The sequence below is a fragment of the Drosophila serrata genome, unplaced genomic scaffold, assembly GCF_035046125.1.
Source record: "Drosophila serrata isolate PLE 108 unplaced genomic scaffold, ASM3504612v1 contig_345, whole genome shotgun sequence".
Classification (NCBI taxonomy): Eukaryota; Metazoa; Arthropoda; class Insecta; order Diptera; family Drosophilidae; genus Drosophila; species Drosophila serrata.
Genome location: NW_028257243.1, coordinates 78,047 through 99,463, shown reverse-complemented (window position 1 = coordinate 99,463; position 21,417 = coordinate 78,047). Strand labels below are relative to the sequence as shown.

Here is a 21,417-nt window from a genome sequence, read left to right as displayed (position 1 = left end):
TTCAAAAAAAAAAAAAAAAAATGAAGTAATGCCTGCTTTTATTTCCTTAACCTTTACATATTATATTTAGAGTTTACATTCACAGTTTTGCATTTTCCTCCATATCAAACGATCGTTTGTTTGGCAGCTTTATAGTAGTGCGATTTTTAAACAATTTTACTCAACATTGTAGAATAATATAAAATGGCTATTTCTCCAACTTGATAAAAATCTGTTGAAAACTGAAAGAATTATTATTTTTAATTATATCAATTTCTCGATTGTTCCTATGGCAGCTATATAATAAAGTAGTCCGATATTTATAAAATTTTACACAAAATTGTAAAATAATATTAAATGGCTATATCCCAAATTTGATAAAAATATGTCAAAAACTGAAAAAGTTATAATTTTTCCGATCCGTCCCGTTCCGACTTATATACGACAGAGTGTATTGTATACATATGTGTATTAAAGAGTTTCATCCAGGTAACTTTAAAACTGATAGACTAGTTGGCGTAGAATAGGACAGACTGACGTGGTTAGATCAAATCAGCTGTTTATGCTGATCAAGAATGTATACTCTTTTTAGGGTAGGAATGACTCCTTCACTGCTTAGCAAACTTTTAAAATTATAATACCATGCAAGGGTATAAAGCCGTTCATAATGTTCTTGAATTCACATGTTTAAATACCGCATGTGTATTTTTCTTTTACTTCTCAGACGAGTTTTAGAGTCATAAGTTTTAACAAAAAAATTATAAAAACAAAAAACAAGCTTAAGAATATAAGTTTTATAGGCAAGTAGACTTTTTTTGGGCATGCGCAGATACGTCTTCAGGGCTGCAATGACAACTTCAAGTTCTCCATAAAAAGCTCTCTTTTATTCAAGAATTTATGGGGGTTGAAGTAAGCTTAATGTTGAGAAAAAAAAAAACGTTTTCGACATCTACTAAGCTGATATATATTGTATCTAAAAAGAATATAAATTATCCTAAGCGAAGTATATTTTCAGAAATGAAGAACGTCTGTTAGCCCTACCCTTATGCCGCACAACGAGTTTTCACATATTATATTTAAAATATTCAGTGGGCAAGCGAATATTTATAAAACCGATTGTGTTACCAACATTAGTGTTTGTGTTAACCATGATTAATATATACATGGACAGCTATACAAAATAAACCGCTACATTTTGGATAATAAACAATGATTCTTGTACTAAAAGCAATATGACGACAGTTGACAAAAATAATACATATTCGACTTATAATTCTATTAGTAAAATCAAGCCATTAATTTTTTTGATATTAAATTTCAACATATGCCTTCATCATATCAATGCTTCTACATATTTAAATCTGAACGGTAAGCTTTAACACATATGTGTGTACATACATATGTATGTACACAATAATTTTTTCCAATTTAATATACATTATTATTTAGATTTGGCCAATTCGGATCGTCCTTTTTTTGATGATATAAGCCCCAGAAATGTTTCAGCTGTCATTGACGAAATTGCTATTTTAAGATGTCGTGTTAAAAACAAGGGAAACCGCACGGTAAGTTTTTTATACCTTTGCAGCAGTATTAAAATTTTAGTCAGAAGTTTGTCAATACCCTAGAAAGAACAAGACATATGTATTTATGTATTATCCCGATCAACAGCCGAAACGATCTAGCCAAAAACAATACAATTATTAATATAAGTAACGCCAATTGATTTGTTTGCACATTATTTTTTCGTGCTGGTTTTTGAACTGGCTTCAGGCTCTCTTACATTTTGTTTAAAAGCCAGTGAGTTCAAAAGCCACCGTTGATCTGCAGATCAATAGGTTTCTGATCGGTTTCTGGGCCAGAGATAAGAGGCGTATTCTCATTGATCATAATATAACCATCACTTTATAAGTTTCTAGTTCTTTTTAAAAAACGAATATTTTATATGATAATTATTTGAATATATAAATAATAAATAATAATAAATAATAAAAGTAATTACCAGAAATAAATACATATATAATAATACATTACAAAGGAACATTGTGGTATTAAGCATGCGAAGTGTGAAAAATATGCAAAGACATCGATTTCAATTTTTGGGGCTTGCGCTTGCAAACAGAAGAATTTAGGAACACATAATGTCAAGGCGATGTTGTTGATGAATGTCCATACAAATTACTGATGCATTTATCACGGTCATGTCCTAGACTGTCATCAACAACAATTAATTGATTATTCATCAACAATTCATCAATGATTCACCAATTTTTGGCCTTTTTATTGCACTGGAAAAATAAAATTCGCTGTTAATTGTATATGCTCACGTGAAAATTGCAATTTCACAATTTGAACTTTCTTTCACGTTTTGCCAGTTAGATATATATATATAGTCACATATTCATCAGTAATTCATCATAGATTCATCAACAGTCAAGGCGGTGTTGTTAATGATTCATCGATTAATGTCCATACAAATTACTGATGCATTTATCACGGTCATGTCCTAGACTGTCATCAACAACAATTAATTGATTATTCATCAACAATTCATCAATGATTCACCAATTTTTGGCCTTTTTATTGCACTGGAAAAATAAAATTCGCTGTTAATTGTATATGCTCACGTGAAAATTGCAATTTCACAATTTGAACTTTCTTTCACGTTTTGCCAGTTAGATATATATATAGTGACATATTCATCAGTAATTCATCATAGATTCATCAACAGTCAAGGCGGTGTTGTTGATGATTCATCGATTAATGTCCATTCAAATTACTGATGAATTTAACATGGGCATGTCCTAGGCTGTCATCAACCTCAACATTTAGCATTCATAAACAATTCATCATCGGCCGAGCAATGATACTGCCGACGACTACCTTCGTAATTGTATCATGGGCAGAGCGTCGAATCGGTCGAAGTCGCAGTCGGCTCATTAATGAATTGTTGATGAAAGTGGCCTATTGATGACATGTGGTACTGCAGGGCAGTGACATATACCTATATACCCTATCTCAATTAACACAATTAATTCTTGAAACCAACAAGTGGCTATCTCTAATAAACACACAAATTCTTAAAATCAATAAGTGGCGGTCCGTTAGTGACAGTCCCGCTCTCGATTAATGTATAATCAATATCCCAAGCTGGCGATCTCGTTCCAAATTCATGTAAAGAAAGGGCAATAGGGTTAAGGGTCAGCACGTTGATGAATTGTTGATGACATGTGGAGCTGCAGGGTTTTTTTCACTCATACACAAGCGCGATTGTCGTTGCCATCAAAAAATCTAACCCCATATTGCAAAACGAATGTATGGCCGTTACTCATCTCAGTAGTTCTATTGTTTTTGATCTAGCCATGTCCGTTTGCCCGCTTACCTGTATTTCCCTCTAGAGTTGTTAAAAGGAAGATGCCCTTAATGATAAGGATTTCCCCGGTTAAGCATGTTACGCGGAGCGATAAATGACATTTCAGACCAAACAGAGAGATAGAGCGCGGGACAAATGGTCGAGAAAAACTGTGCTTAAAAATTCGCATTTTAATAAAACAGGGTTATAGTTTTTTCTCATATTTTACCGATATTGACTAAAAATACATTTTAGTACTTAAGAGCGTAGACAGAATCATACAGGTCTTCTGATAACATTGTTAGAGTTAAATACAATATTAAGGGATTTCGTTCAAGAATGATCGCAAAATTGAAACAAAAAAAATTATGATATATTCAGTTTTCAACAAAATTTGATCAAATTTAAGATATAGCCATTTTATATTACTTTACAATTTTGTGTACAATTTTATGAAAATCTGACTACTATATCCAATAGCTCCTAAAGGAACGATCGAGAAATTAATACAACTAAAATTTTTAACCTTTTCAGTTTTCAACAGAATCTAATTAAATTTGAGATACAGCCATTTATATTACTTTACAATTTTTTTTAACATTTTATTAAAATCGGACTACTATTTCATGTAGCTCCCATAGGAACGATCGTTAGATATAGAGGAAAAATGCAAATCTGTGTATGTAAAACTGTAACATTAATATATATAATTTATATTGTATTGATTCCTTGACATCGAAGTTCTATCTAGCAAGGTATATGAACTTCGGCGTGCCGAAGATAGCTTCCTTTCTTGTTTTTACTGGTTTTATTACTATTTAAGGAAAGAATCAACAACATATCATATAAACTCAAATACCTAGAATAAGAAAACAAGATAAACCCACATTAACTCAATTTTGCACGTTTTATGTTTTGTGCCTATCTTTGCTTTTAAGATCTCTTTTGCTGGTCGTGATTAGTTTAAACCGTGTTAAACTAAACTAACAAAACAGAAAAGCTGTTGTCGATGAATAATGAGAACATTTTATTGATAAAGGCCAAGAAATGCGAAAATCGTCGGGGAATTGAACATAATGTCCTGAGTCTGACTGAAAGTGCCAGTTTACTCGTAAAATTGCCGAGGCTTGGAATTTTACCAATCCATTCAAAAGAGGCGAACGCTTAGCCACAAGCCTCAAGTCACAGACCGGCAAAAAATAATAAAGTACTCAGATGCTCGTCTAATGAAGTCCAAAATGCACAAGGAACAAGATTTTAACACCAAAGTGTGATTGTCTGGCCGTAAACAAAAACGTCAGCGAATGGAGAGCTAAAAAGGTATTGCAGGACATCAGATATATGTCGAGCTGAAGAAAAATAAGCCTGAATTAATGTACATGCTCGCTTAAAATTTGCTAAAAACCACACAAATTGAACTACTGAAGATTAGAAACGAATTGTCTGGTCTGATAAGTCGAAATTTAAACGTTTCCAAAGCGATGGAAAACAATACTATTGGATTAAACGACGGCTTGGGCAGTACGAATCAGTTCCCAAAAACATGAGCGATTGAGCAAATTGTTGGCTTTGCTTGTGTGGTTGCGTTTTTAGTGATGGCCAAAGTCAGAGTTATGAACATACACTCAATTTTGCCCGCCACTGTATATTCTTGATCAGGATTAGCAGGCGAGTCGATCTAGCCATGTCTGTCGGTCCGTCCGTGTGTCCATCTGTCTGTCCGTTTCTACACAAACTACTCTGAGTTTGCAAGCTATATGAATGAAACTTTTTAGTTAGTCCCTATATACTATCAGTCGTATATAATTCGGAACGGGCCGGATTACAATTCAACGTCTTTCCGCCAAGTGCATTGGTGTTGCAGGTTGGACGGTGAACGGTGTTAGAAAAAACATCGGCCTGCTTTACTGCTGCGAGGCCTGTCGTTTTGTCGTGGTTTTAAGTACATATGTATTATCGAGTTTTTTGTAAAACTCGATATTTTCTTGGCGCTGGTTAGCCAATAGCCTCCCATGTAAAAAAAAAAACAGTTGGTGGGCAGCATGTACGCGGATCCCAACAACCCGGTACGGGCAACGGGAATGTTTAAATCGAGCGCTAAGAAATCAAATATGGTGGCCGAGTGTGCCTGTTAATTCTCCATTTCAGCATTCCTCCATTATTGAAATTTCCTATATATTGGATCTTCCTTGCCTATATTCAGATGGTTTTCAATAGACTTTCGGCTAAAAACCATTTGGTAGTCCTAGGAGATTTTCAAACTGCGCTGAACACGAAAACTATTTGACTTGTTGCAGGGTCCAGTTCTCACAGAAACCAAAAAAGTTTTATAACTTTGTTAACAATACGGTAAGCCTAAAACAAATCCTTCTTTGCTTTCATTTGAAAATACTACGGGAAAATATGATCAGGTAACTGCCGTTTTATTTCCGGGGTTTTTCGCATCAAAGTTTAAGAATTTAATTTTATATATTCAAGAGTTTGCCAAATTCTTTAGAAAAAACATTTTCTTAATAATATAATTTTAAAAAGTAATCACAAATAATACCTTTTGTTTAAGAAAATGTAAAACTAATATTGAATTTGGAAATTGTTACATAATGTTTCAAGCATAAAATGTATAACAGCAATAACATTTTCTTATTTATTAATTGATTTATTTTAATTTCTGCACCCTAATTTGCTTAGTCGCTCTTAGCGAACTATAAAATAATTGGCAATATTGTTTATTATTAGATTTAATTGAAAAATAAAATGAAAATTGAAAAAATTTAAAAAAGAACTTGCTCTCGCCTGTTTATTAGGCAGTTCCTCTTACCCTTGAGTCATGTGTCACGATCGCGAGCAATAGACTTCACATTTCCTTTTTATACCCCTGCAGAGTATTATAATTTTAGTCAGAAGTTTCCAACGCAGTGAAGAAGTCATTTCCGACAATATAAAGTATATATGTCATTGATCAGCATCAACAGCCGAGTCGATATAGCCTTGCCCGTCTGTCCGTTTCTACGCAAACTAGTCTCTCAATTTTGACACATAGCCATTTTATATTATTTGATTTTCGATTTAAATTATGAAAATCAGGAGACTATAACAAATAGCTGCAATAGAAACTATCGTTAAATGTGGTGAAAAATGGCAAACTGTGAATGTGAAACTGTAAGCATAGTAATTATAGGTGACTATTATTAAGGTAGGAATTATTTCCTTGATTTTTAACACAAATTTTATTATTTATGCAAGGGTATATAAACATCAGCTTTCTATCTTGTTTTTTTTCTTCGTTTTTAATTTTATACATTGACAATTTGTTGTTGCACTTTATTTAGGGTCTTCAAAAATGCAGCAAGAGCAAGAACAAAAATTTTAAATATTTGGAGGCAAATAAATTAATTTGTACCCCTATTTAAAAGTTCTTATTTTAGTGTTCATTTTGAAAAAATATATTTTTATTATTGCGAAAGGGAGAGTCCCAGAGAATTTATCAATATAAATTGCCGACTGAAAGCGTTGTCTCGGTATAAGTCGCAGTCGGCACTTTGATGATTTTTAACAGGACAATGATTCGAAGCACACGGCACACAATACAAAGCTTTACTTTCTATTAAAAGTTAAAAATCAGTCGCAAGTACCTCCAAAGAGTCCAGATCTTAACCCAATTGAGCATTTGTGGCATCTTTTGGAGCGGAAGATCCGGAAACATACAATAACGTCGAAAAAATGCTTAAGGATGTCATTGTGGGGGAAACGATCAAATTTACAGGCGAGGAACCAAAAAATCTTGTGGATTCCATGCCGAGACGCCTTACGGAGATTGTACACAGAAATGGATACCATACCAGATATTAAAATAAGTATACTATTAAATTCAAATAGTTTTTTGTTAGCTGTACGCAGACTTTTGCGGGGGCATTTTTTTACAGTGTTAAGTTTAAAATTAAAAATAAAATATAAAGCATTGTTTCATAATTCTAAAAAAATATGTCATTGAAGACAGTTTAATAAAGAGTATGTTAGAAAAAAATTTTCTAAAATGTTAATAATTAAGTGAACAACTTGTGTTAAAAGTTTGAATTTCAATTTTTATTGGGGTGTACGCAGAGATATGCGGCTGAGTGTACATGGCCACATTAGCTCGGCTGTTGATCCTGATAAAGAAAATATATTCTTTATAAGGGCGTAGATGACTCATTCACTGCATTGCAAACTTCTGACTGAAATGATAATAGTAACTATTGAAAATATATTCACAAGCCCATCTAAAAACTGAATTTTGTTCTTTAGGTATCATGGATGCGTAAGCGAGATCTTCACATTCTGACAACCAATATATATACATATACTGGAGATCAACGATTTTCAGTTATACATCCACCAAGCAGTGAAGATTGGGATTTAAAAATTGATTACGCCCAGCCACGCGATAGCGGTGTTTATGAGTGTCAAGTGAATACCGAGCCAAAAATTAATTTAGCTGTTTTCTTGGAAATTACAGGTAAGAATTAACTCCATACAAATTTGTTTCACAAATAATAGGCCATTTACACTAACGTGGGTATCGAAGGAATCCCTGATCGCAGAAGGAACGTTCAGAATACACCAATTTGAGTTATTGTGAAAATGAAACGACAGTTTCTCAACGATCTAATTTTAAAGTGCAATATACAAACTTTGGTGGTGCAATATATAAGCTTTTCTTCTTCTTCTAACATTTAAAAATCTATTAGTACATTTAAGAGAATACAAAATCTGTCATAAATATATACATATAAAAATTTTTATTTTAATTTTTGCAGATAATGAATTTCAAAACATTAAAACGGATAGACGGTATTACGATTCAAAAGGTGCATTCTCCTCTGTATAAATTTTTAAATTCTATTGTATTAATTTAATTTAACTTTAAAAGCTGCTCGTGCAAAAATCCTGGGTTCGACGGAAATTCACGTAAAGCGTGATAGCACCATTGCTTTGGCGTGTTCAGTGAACACACATGCATCATCAGTATTATGGTATGATTTAAAAAAGTATTCAATATGAATATGATCATTTGTCCATTCAATGTAAAGCCTATATGGCTCTATCTTTAAAAAATGTGTTTTGACCTTATAGCCCCTTAGCGTTGCAACTTATGATATTTTGAATGTAGGTAATTACACAACTACAACCGTATGTGAGTGGCACATATGTATAAAAACATATATAAAAATGGTGTACATTTGTGTTATTTTCACATCAGTTGGAAAACCTTCCTGAAAATTCTTTAGAGGTTCAACAGATGCTGAAAACTTACGTTTCGTTAACATTAGAGAGAAAACTTACCAAGTTTTTTTTTCTGTGTGCTATTAGGCGATCAAATATCGGCCAGTAAATAATAATAATCAAACACACGATGAACGTGTCGAACAAAATGCATTAAGGCGGGCCTAAAATGCACAGATTCTCCCTGCAAATACGCAACCTCACAATAGACGAAATTTTATTAAAAGAAGCCAATCTGTAAACTTAAACGTGAATCGCGTCAAACACATTCTGTAATCTACGGCACCCGATGAGGTGAATGCGTACCTAAAATCGTCCTTGTGGTGGCAAATTGAAATTGACCACGAACTTGAGAGTCACTTTACACGTGCTGCTGAATTTTTAAGACAACTGTTGGCGCTTGGCAATGACATATATTTTTGTTGATGCAAACTTTTCGAATTCAAGTCATCGAAGGGTTACTCATCAACAAAGTTCTCCAGGCATTGCCCAAAATTATAAAAATCATGATTGGATTAGTGAACGGACAATACTAGGAGCGAGATTAAGGACGTTGATAGTTTGAATTCCATTATTCAAAGTCAGATCGCTGGAGAAATGTAGTCTGTTGATATTTACTTAATAAAGATATGATATGGATGATACTTAATAAAGATAAAGATACATAAAAAAATATATTTTACAGGTACCATGGATCATCCATTGTCGATTTTGATTCCCTTCGCGGTGGCATTAGCTTGGAGACAGAAAAAACAGATATTGGAACAACAAGTCGCTTGATGTTGACGCGAGCTTCCTTAAAGGACTCGGGGAATTATACTTGCGTTCCAAATGGGGCTATACCAGCTTCAGTTAGGGTTCACGTATTGACAGGTAAATATTAAATAGTATATATGTATGTAAGTACATGTTTCAATTATTATTGTTTTTTTTTTTTTTTAGGTGAACAGCCAGCGGCAATGCAAACTAGTTCTGCGAATGGCATAAGGACTAACAATACCGCAATGATTATTATATTCATATCAGTCAAAATGTTGTTATATATTTCAATTTTTAAGGAGAGATGACTAAACTAGACAAACGAAAAAATAAAAATTCAAATAATCTAAACAAATTAGTTTTAAGGGTAAGTTACTTTGCAGTTTGCAATTAGATCGGTCAATTTTGGTCACCCACACGTTTTATATTTACAGTTTTAAAATTTTTGCGTTTTTCTCTAGCTATTTATATGATGTAATTATTCAATTGTTGTATAGAATTAAACCCAAAACTTCGAAATAATGAAAAATGGCTTCATTTCTAAGTAGATGTAAATATTAAAAAAAAACAAAAAAAATGTTAACTTCGACACGCCAAAGTTTATATACCCTCGAGATAGAACATCTATCACTAGGAATTAAGACAATATACATTATATATATTTATGTTAAAAAACAATGAAGTAATGCCTGCTTTCATTTCATTCACATATACATATATATTATATTTCATTCACATATATACTAAATATATAGTCGTTCGATCCGTTTCGTTCCGACATACATATATACGAGTGAGAGTATATAGAAGACTAACTACAAAGTTTCATTGAGATAGCTTTTAAAACTGAGGGACTAGTTTGCGTAGAAACGGACAGACGGACATGACTAGATCGACTCGGCTGTTGATCTTGATCAAGAATATATATACTTTATATTGTCGGAGGTGCCTCCTTCACTCCGTTGCAAACTGCAACCCTGCAAGAGTATAAATATTTTGTCTGAATTAAATTTTCTCGGAGAAAATCGATTCCTTTTTTCTGACTATATGGCGCTAGAGATGAAAGCATGTCGATAATTCACGCAATATATGTACATATACACATATACATATATATTTATAAAATCCCAACTTGAAGCTGGTTTTATTTATAGCTTAATATGTTTACAAAGATTCAGCTAATTATTACTTATCCAAATATTGCTTTTTTAATTGCAGAGAACCACATATTCGAATGGAACGAACGCGTTTGTAATAATATTCAATACAGATACAAACAATTAATTATAATTCCTATAGTCATACATACAAAATAAATATAAAAACTAAAAAAAAATATATATAATATAAATAAGAATCAATGGTTTATTTTTTTCGTTTTTTATAACAAATTGTCTTAACTCGGAATTAATGCGGAGACGACACAAGATATTTTCCACCTATTTATATTATCTTGACCGCTGGTGTAAGTATCTTTTAGTAATGGTTAGGAAGTAACTTAGAGGCTGCTCTCCCAAACAACAGTATTTATTTCGGCAGTAATTTTACTACGTCAAAATTCTCCAAGTAGGTATTCATAAACATTTATATAGACAAAATAAGTTTTTATAATTGTGCTTATATTTGTAAAATACAGAAGATATGTTTATATCATACATATTTATAAATATATATATATATAATAACGTATAGGAATCAATGAGCAGGAAAGTCTTCCATGTGTGTTGCGAGAAAAATGAGAATTCTTCTGTGTATATAAGAAACAAACTGCTTGCATATTTTCGTATACATATGCATACATATATACATTTTGAAATATATTCTTTTCTTGAATATTTTTCGAAATATCTTCACATTTATATTTTCTTGAAGCAGTTCTTTTGCTTACAATATGTATATGCTTTTTGCCGTTTATTCTTCGTGCTAATATTCTCATGTTGAGATGCCTACGTAACAGTTTAAATGTTTATAAAAATTTTTTTAATATAAAAAATAAAGAAATAAATTAAATTGCTTCATAAAATTACAAGAAGTTTTTATAAATTTCTGATTTTTAATAACCACAATATATATGTACATGTACATATATACACGATCGAAGAGAAAGAAATACCTAAAGAAACGAATGTGAGGCATTTATTTATAAAAAAATACTTATGTGTTTTACTTCAGAAATATAATCGGTATTCTGACTAAACTGAAAATGTTTAATTTAGAATTGTTTAAAGATAAATAATTAAAATTAAAATAAAAATAAAAAAGGCCATACTAAAGATATTTTATATATAAATAAAAACATACAAATTAAAATACAAAAAAATATACTTGAATAACGTAAATAACTATATATTTAATTATACAATACAAAATATACAAAAATATTAATAAATATGAAATAATAAGTAAAAATATTTAAAATGTGAAAAAGGTTCAAAAAATAAAATAAAATAAATAAAATAAAAGCAATATAAAAACGTTTATACTCAAATAATAATATACAAAGAAATATAAACTGGAACATTGGAATAAAAAATATTTTAATAACATAAATAGCAACATATATATATAATTTCATTCAATACAAATTTAAATATTGTATTAATATAAAATATTAATAAATATGAAAACATTTACAATGTGATTAAGGTTGAAAAAAATCCGACCATTAAACTAAAACTAAATAAAAAAAAAAAACGTCATAAAAGTTGTTCACAAATATAAATAAATATAGAAAACTTTAATTAAAAATATCTGGTACATAGTAAAAAGATGTTGCAATTAAAACATTGTCATAACTAATAAGAATACATTCATAAAATATAAAAAAAATAATATGGAAAATAAAGAAAACAAACAGCATTCGAAAGTTTTTTCGAATCTGCGAAATCCTGTGGCAGTTACAAAAAAAAAATCACGACCCTTGGATGAGGCGCTCGAAAAGCTATGTAAGGAAGATACATTGCAAGTATCCCCTTCAACGTTATCCGTTGCCCACTCATCATATATTGGAAACAAACTACGTCGAAGTAGCATTAAAGAGAAAAAAAGAGAACGCTGGCTCCTAACGAGAAAAACATGGCGTTATATGGCAGATGCCGGTCGTAAGCTCATACCAGAAGGTAATCCCGATAACATAGCCCAAATAGAGGCACAATTTCAACGTGTATGTGCTTCGGAACCAAGATTTGTACTTTGGCGGCGAAAAGCCTCATATCCGGGTGCCACTCTCAGCTCCAAACGGCGTTCAAAATTATTATCGCGTCATTCTAGTCATCAAAGGTATATCAATAATCAAGATCGTATTATTGAACTATTGCAAACCTATCTTAAACTACGTGATGCATATAATAAAACAACAACGTTACTCGGTACTAAAACGACACGACCTGATCAAACATCGTCTCCTTCTTCGCAGAGACCAGAAATGTCAACTCTCAAGAATGAACCAGCATGTTTGGGCTTGCACACGGAACTCCTCGACCGCCTAAAACTTTTATCGGAAAGCATTTTAGTGGGACAAGAAGAGTCCTTACATTTGGACCTTGGTGATATATCACCTAAAATTCTAGAAGATAAAACTTTTCTAAAGAAAGTCTATAGTACATTAAAGAAGAATCAGCTACATCGGGCTTTACATTCCATGGAACCATCAAAGTCAATCAATCATCAAAAATATAATAAAAGAAGTTACAGCGCTTCATCACTTTCTGGAAATTCCAATTTCGGAAGTTTGGATAACGCTATGAAAGCTTATAATCAAAGCGCTCAGAAGAATGCCAAAAATCTAGAAGAACATAATATTAGGAATAATATAGTAATATCTCAGAGAAATCACAATCCCATAAATCTAGAACAACGTGATATTAGTAAGAAGGCATCCAATGCACCTAAGCGCGATTTGAATTATTTGGATCTTAACAATAGCCTAACATTTTCGCAAAAAATAGAAAGAGTGGCAACCGCTTCTTCGGGAACCCAAACTAATTTTATTCAGTTAAGTGAACTAAAATGCTTGGCGGATGAATACAAGTCAATTTTTCTGCAGAACTCCTCAGAGGAGAAGGACACACATAATTGCCGTAAAAGTTCCATTGACAACGAAGATATATCACAATCCGTGAGCAATACAATTAAACGTTATCTAAAAATGGCCAGAAAGAAAAGTGTTCACGATATAGATGCAGCAAATAAATTTCGATCAATTAATTATGATACAACTTTGAGAAATATCAAGTCCAAAGGTGAAATAAATCCTCCGGGAATGAATGATGGCTTAAATAAAGCTACTCAGACCTTAGATGCTTGGCCGCTAATTGCATTGGACTTTATACGGGGCAACGATAGTACCATAAATCTACAAAATGCCCATAGCGAATGGAGGAAGTCTGAGGATGAGAGAAGAGAAAAGGCGTTGGAATGGAGGCGTCAAATTTTAAATGGATCGGTGCTAGACAGTACCTCTGCCCCCACTTCCCCATCCAGCCCATCGGAACATTTTCAAGATAAATCGTTGAGACCTTCTTCAAGCGGCTTGCTGTCTTCGAGCTCTCACTTTCTTTCAAATATTTGGCATGGACATGGGCACTACAATTCTACAGGGGCTTCTATAAATACATTAAAAGAAAAAATTCCGAATATATGTAAGTATTAAAGGTAATACCTTTTTATAAATTTAAATTATCCAGGACTCTTCAAATCTATATTAAGCTCGTGCACACGGAGAAAACGTCTTTCCAAACGTACTAAATTTTAGTCCTTTCTATGACAAAAGTAGAATTAGATTAGTAGTCCTAAAAATTAGATAAGTTTTTATTAATTTTAAAGAGTCCTTTTGTATTTTATTTTGTATTTAAACTGATCCGTTCAAAAGTAAAGTACAAATGCTGTAGCGCGAAAAAGAACGATAAATAATGTATATAATAAATAGGTGTTCTCATCATTACATGATAAGCAGTCGGTGTTAAAGTTAGGAAATGTATTCTCAAACTCAGCCTATTGTTGGTAATTAATAGATAAAAAAATGTTGTTATTGTGGCTAGAAGAAGGTTTTTTAGTGAATTGAATATTGTACCGTTTGCCATCCATACATATATAAAGAAAAATCATTTAGATAGAACAAATATTCTTCAGTTCGTACCTAAAACATATTTTCTTTAAAAAACATGTGTCCCTTATTACTTTTGTTTCAACTATTTTTTTATGTATTGAAGTAATGTTTTTATTTATCTAATTAAAATGTCATTAACAAATTTTAGCAAAAAGCATAATGGAAATATTGTAGCGTTCGCGATTTACAGTTCTAAATCGGGAATAACCTTGTAACATAAATAAAGTAATAAATTAAATATTACTTATATAAATGAAAAACTACATTATTTTATTGTTGTTTAAAAGTTTTATATATTAAATATATATATATATATATATACAATTTTCAAGATTAGGTCAAACAGCACTTCTATTTTTTGTAGCGTCCGCAATGCACTGTTTTTTAACAAAAATTTTAAGTCGCCAAAGCTTCTTTTTAGTATACAAATAAGACTGGTAAAATGTATTGATCGTGAAAAAAAAAAAAAAACTTCCGAAACTGATCATTTGAGTTATATTTAAATTATAGGCCAAGTAAGAACGTCCAATCTAGTTTAATTGACTGTGAAGGACCCGGTACCAGAAAGTTTAAGCATCAAATAATAAGGCAATTGAGTTTTCCAGTGTTATGGACAGCCTGAAAAACTAGTTCGATGGTTATACATGTCTGCCTTATACATACATACATATGTATAAAGTAAGAAAATGTTGTCATGTGTTGAATTCACTAAATCGATTCGGTTGATTACCCCAACTTTACAAACTTCCGATTTCCGAAATAAGCGTTCTATCTTGTAATACCCTTGCAAGGGTATAACAGTAAGGAGTTTGCAACGTTGTGAAGAAATCACCTCCGATCTTATAAAGAATATATATATTATTGATTAGCATCAACAGCCGAGTCGATCAAGCCATGTCCGTCTGTCCGTTTCTACGCAAACAGCCTCTCAGTTTTTAAGCTATATGAATGAAAATTTGCAGTTTGTCTTTTAAATAGTCTCACTTGTATATACATAATATGTATATGTATTACATATGTATGTATGTCGAAGAGAGCCGGATCGAACAACTATATCAAATTGCTGCCTTCGGAACTATCGGAAAATTTTTAGAAAAAAAAATTAAAGCTTTTTCAATATTCAACAGATTTTCAGTTTGATATAAAGCCATTCTATATATTTTTCTAGAAAATTCTGTATTTTATTATTCCTATTATTCTAAAATTTTTGTTTAAATTTTATGCAAATCGGACGACTATATTATATAGCTGCCATACAAACGATCGTAAGATTAGAGGAAAGGGCAAAACTGAATTTAAAACTCTAGATATAATATGTATAGGTAAATAAACAAATGCAGGCTTTACTTCATTGTTTTTTAACATAAATATGTATAATTTATCTTGCATTAATTACTAGTGATCGAAGTACTATTTGCAACGGTGTATAAACCTCGGCGTGCCGAAGTTCTCCTTCCATTCTTGTTTTGGTTTTTATTTTAAAAATGTCTTTTTTATCTTTCCTTAGATCAACGAAATGTATTAACACCAAATATGCAAAAATCGAAGTCATTGTCGAATGTTGGACAATTTGTAACTACAAAAATATTGCGTAGCCGTTCAAAAAGCCAAAATACACACAATGTGCAGGAAGACCTTATTCGCACTCCTTCCTTAAAATGGCATCCTGCGGTGAGAAAATATTTTATATTAGGTAACATATTTGTAAAATATTCATACCTACAATTTTAGGAGAATTTACTATGGGTTGCCGATAATGGCGAAAGGTTTCACGTTGAAGATGTGATATTAACAAAGTTATCCAAATTTGAAACGGATTTCCTAAACGATATTATTTTAGAAAAGATTAAGGAGTTAAATATTGGAAATGTTGCGGGTAAGTTTAAAATGTTATATACATAAATGTTCTGGTTTTTAGGTTATTTTTTTACACCCTTACAGGGTATTAGTCAGAAACCTGTATCGCAGTGATTGAGTCACCTCTGACCACATAAAGTATATTTATTCTTGATCAGCATTAACAGCGGAGTTGATCTAGCCATGTCTCGGAACGGGTCGAATCGAAGGACTATATATGCCATAGGAACAATCGGAAAATATTTACAACAAACATTTTATAAAATTTAAGATATATCCATTTAATATTATTCTAAAATGTTGTGTAAAATTTAATTTAAATTTTATTTATAATTTAAAATTATAACTGTTTCAGTTTTCTACAAATTTTCATAAAATTTGAGAAATAGCTCTTTTATATTATTCTAGAATTTTGATTTTAATGTTATGGAAAAAAGCTAACTTCGGCACGCCGAAGTTTTTATACCCTAGCAGGTTGCAGTTTAATTATTAGGAATCAATACAACATAAATTATATATATTTATGACAAAAACATATATTCACAGTTTTCGGTTTTCTTCTGTATGTAGCGATCGTTTGTATGACAGCTAAATGATAAAGTAATCCGATGTTCATAAAATTAAAACCGAAATTCTAAAATATTAAAAATGTCTATATTTAATAATTTTTGAAAATTGGAATATTTTGAAATTTTCCGATCGTTCCTATTGCGTCTATTTGATAAAGTCGTCCGATCCGGCCAGTTCCGACATACATATATACGAGTAAAAGTATATATGTAAAAGACTAACTTCAAAGTTTCATTGAGATACTTTCAAAGCTGAGCGACTAGTGTGCTTCGAAACGGACAGATGGACGGGAAGACGGACATGGGACGATCGACTCGGGTGTTAATCCTGATCAATTAATTTCTCAATCGTTCCTGTGGCAGCTTTATGATATGGTAGACCGATTTTCTTAAAATTAAGCCCGAAATTCTAGAATAATATTAAATGGCAATATCTCAAATTAGATGAATGTATGTATGTTGAAACCGGAAAGGTTGAAATTTTGTTTGTAAAACTTTTCTAATCGTTCCTATAACAGCTACATATATGATATGGAAAAGTTTCATTAAGCTTGAAAACTGATAGACTAGTTTGCATAGAAGCGGACAGACGGATACGGCTAGATGGACTCGGCTGTTGATGCTGATCAAGAGTATACATACATACATACATATGTATATGGGCAATTCTCTGGTGTCGAATTCGACATTCGTACGCATTCAAACTAAAAAAACACATGTGCCAAGACTTTATTTTAATTTTATAAAAATTGAAACGTATCGCTCTTGGTTAGCACTATAATTGGTGCAAAGGTCGATTTTGAACCCTTGTTTGTTTTCAAGATATTCACTAAAATGTACTGCGTTCGCACGCGACAAAAATAGAAGTTACATTTGAAAAAAAAACCAGTTTAAGCTCTGATTTCAGCGAAACGTGATGAAAAATTGTAGTACAATAAATTTTAATGAATTACGCAATGAATTATCTTACTAACCTATTTTGTTTGATTTTAAAATTTTAAGTAGTTATTTTTTAAATTCAATTTTAGTCCCGGTCGCACGCGACGTGTCGCACGCGACAGTTTGGAAAGCGCTAATTCAAACTGAAACTGTACGAATATTGGTGATCGGATATGTCCTTTTGCACTTAATATTGAATCTTTGGGTTTTTTATGTCATATTAGAAACCAAAAGTTAAAACAAAATGGTTCGGTTTAAGAGATGGGCATCAAAAAAAAACATGCCATTTTTTATGCCTTTTTTTGATAAAAACAACATTATTTGCGTTTGCGCGTGTTTGACATCGATTTTTTTGAAACTTATTTTAGAAAATGAAAAATTCTCTTAGTCTTGATCATCCTGACCAATTTTTAATGTAATCATGTATACTCGTTTTTAAGCAATTTTAAGTTTTTGGCCGCGGTGCACGTTTCTGGAGAATTGCCCATATGTATACTTTATAGGGTCGGAAATGATTCTTTCAACGTTTTGAAAACGGCCCACTAAAATTATTTTACCCTGCAAAGGAATAACAAGAAAGGTAGCTAACTTTGGCACTTGCCGCTTGTAATTGTATCAATATTAAATAATATAAACATTAATTATGTGTATTTATGTTCAAAAACAAAGATGTCTACTTTCATTCAGTTTTACATTCACAGATTTGCATTTTTCCTCTACATCAAACGATCGTTTGTATGGCACCTCTATGAAATAGTTGTCTGATTTTCATGAAATTTGACACAAAATTTAAGACTAATATAAAATGGCTATACCTCAAATTTGATGAAAATCTGCTGAAAACTGAAAAAGTTATAAATTTAATTGCATTAATTTCTCGATCGTTCCTATGGGAGCTATGTATATGATATAGTAGTCCGATATTCATAAAATTTTATACAAAATTGAAGAGTATAGTAAAATGGCTATATTTGATCAAATTCTGTTGAAAACTGAAAATGTTATAATTTTTTTTTTGAAAAATTATCCGATCATTCCTATGGCAGCTATATGATTTAGTCGTCCGATCTGGCCCGTTCCGACATTTATACGAGTGAGAGTATATAGAATGCTAACTACAAAGTTTCATTCAGATAGCTTCATGGCATGGCTAGATCGACTCGGCTGTTGATCCTGATCAAGAATATATATACTTTATATAGTCGGAGGTGCCTCCTTCACTGCGTTGCAAACTTCTGACTGAAATTATAATACCCTGCAAGGGTATAAAAATTAGCCTCATATTGCAAAACGAATGTATGGTCGTGAGGCATCTTGTAGACTGTACAGTCTTTGCTTGAAGTATATGATAATTTTAGTCAGATGGGGGATTCCCAATTCGACTAAATGATGGAATGAATGAAAGTATCGGAAACCGAACACCTTTGTTGCCATAAAAATAGCTTTATGATATTTTTGGTCGATCAGCCGAGGTAGCTGAAAATGTCGACTGGATAACTTAAATGCCAGTGTTTCTTTTCAGATAAATTAAACACTATTATTATAATATTTACACGTAATTGTTGGTTAAGCGTTTAAGGGGAATTATGCTTGATTTAGGTACAGAAATGTGCAGATTTGGAAAGCCACGTCGGAACTCACCTCAAAGCATAAATATAAAATTAGTTAATCTAAATCTATCACTTGGAAAGACCATTACAATAAAAATAATAATAACTTTATAATGGCTCTAACAACTCAGTTGTCTTGTTTTTTTGTTTTATTTTCCTCGACACTTTGTCCAGATACAAACTTAGGCATCCCAATGACAGCTTTCTTTGATGATGCATTGGTATGCAACTTAAATAAAGAATAGTCGATAATATATTCATATGTATATTCCAAAAATTATAATTAAATGAATTTTTTAGAGTTAAAAAGAATTTCGGAGAAGAGGCGAATCGCACCGAAGAAAAAATCGATTACCACCAGCTTTTTCGATATTGGCAAAAAAGATGTTCAGAGTAAGTTTACTATTGAAAAAAAGCATAATTCTTTCTATGAAATACAATTAAAAAATATTAAATTATAATTTTTTTTAAATTAAGACGGACGAGAGATGGAATTGTTTGGAGTACCATTGGAATTGTGCTTGGCAAGAGACACTAAACGTAATGTTTACTTGGAAAATGGGAATAGTTCAAAGTGTTCCTTAATGTCAATGTTTCGTGGAAGTCGTAGTAATCCCGGAAGTGTTATTAAGCTCAGCGATAATGTAAGTTTCTTTAACTTTTTATTTGTTCTTAAATATGCACCACTTTTGTGAAGCTAAAGTTTGTATACGCTAACTACTAAGTTTGACCCGACTGTTGTTAAATTATAACACAAAAGAAAGCTAAGCTAAGTTCGGTACGTCAAAGTTTATATACCTTTGCAGATTGCAATTCAATCATTAATAAATTATACAATCTAATTAATTTATAAAGGGTGATTTTTTTTAAAGCTTTCCTACTTTAAAAAGAAAAAAAAAAAACACATAAAATTCAGAAAAATGAATTAAATCTTTATTTGACTCATAGTATGGGCAATATAATTAAATGTTTAAATATAATTTAATTTAAATGTTGCCCGCGACTTAAATGCTCCATCCGCTTAGTCCAATTTTGGAATACTCTATCCAACATTTCTGCCGGTATCTCGGTCATGAAAGCTTCAATATTGGCTTCCAATGCTCCAATTGTTGCGGGCTTGTCCCTATAGACATGAGCCTTGACATGGCCCCACAAAAAATAAACTAAGGGTAAATTTGGTGCGAAATTTCATCACAACACCCCGAATAGCCGACAGAGAAGGTCGACGAAACTGAACTTTCTTAAAAGGGCAATCATTTTGATAGTAAAATTCAATAATTGACAGCCTTTGTTCGTTTGTTAAACGATTCATAGTTAAATTATAAGCCTAGCTGAAAATATTAACCAGGGTTACCAGACAAAAAACAAGTGTTAACTGTAAAAAACTAGGGCTGCCAAAAGGAAATCAAAATCACCCTATATTTATGTTGACAAGAAAGGAAGCTAACTTCGGCACGCTGAAGTTTATATACCCTTGCAGATAGAACTTCTATGACTAGGAATCCATACAATATAAATTACAGTCGAGTCCCGATAATTCGTACCCCGCTAAATCGAAAATCGCGATAATTCGTAAAAAATTCTGTCCCCTTGAAAAAAACTCGTTAATTCGTAAAAATTCCATACATTTTGGTCCCCTCGTTAATTCGTATTATTTGGCGCAACGCAAAGAATATTGAATCTCTTATAAATCGTAATTTTGTTTCGTAACCTCTTATAAATCGTAATGCAATGCGAAATTTTTTGTAGGTTAGATTTTACAGACAGCTATTATTTTAAGGCTTGAATTTTTTTTTTTTTTTATAATTTAATGTTCCTGCTTAATTGTTTAATTTTTTTTTATTCTAATTTTATGTTATTGTTTAATTTTCCTTTAATTTGAAAAACGTACAAATGAATGTACATACTTATAATGTTTGTTTGATTTTAATAAACAAATGTAAAAACCCCGGTTATTCGACTCTTTCATTTTTGAGCCCCGTT

The 21,417-nt window shown here is 31.7% G+C and overlaps 2 protein-coding genes across 2 annotated transcripts in view; both read left to right on the top strand.

Annotated features, from left to right (window-relative positions):
- The first annotated feature begins 701 nt into the window (after positions 1–701).
- On the top strand, positions 702–10,709 carry dpr7 (defective proboscis extension response 7). Its single transcript, XM_086838081.1, has 8 exons — positions 702–1,347; positions 1,429–1,544; positions 7,616–7,826; positions 8,128–8,178; positions 8,241–8,343; positions 9,279–9,466; positions 9,536–9,719; positions 10,571–10,709. Exons 1-7 carry the CDS (start codon positions 1,212–1,214, stop codon positions 9,658–9,660), a joined length of 930 nt encoding a protein of 309 aa, XP_086694207.1. The 5' UTR covers positions 702–1,211; the 3' UTR covers positions 9,661–9,719; positions 10,571–10,709.
- A 39-nt stretch (positions 10,710–10,748) lies between these two features.
- Positions 10,749–21,417, top strand: part of RhoGAP102A (Rho GTPase activating protein at 102A) — a 33,062-nt gene continuing 22,393 nt past the window's right edge. Inside the window, exons 1-6 of the mRNA XM_086838080.1 lie at positions 10,749–10,817; positions 10,877–10,918; positions 15,967–16,130; positions 16,191–16,335; positions 19,735–19,827; positions 19,912–20,078. Coding sequence (XP_086694206.1) covers positions 10,763–10,817; positions 10,877–10,918; positions 15,967–16,130; positions 16,191–16,335; positions 19,735–19,827; positions 19,912–20,078 — 666 coding nt within the window. The 5' untranslated portion in view covers positions 10,749–10,762. The remainder of the gene's footprint in view (positions 10,818–10,876; positions 10,919–15,966; positions 16,131–16,190; positions 16,336–19,734; positions 19,828–19,911; positions 20,079–21,417) is intronic.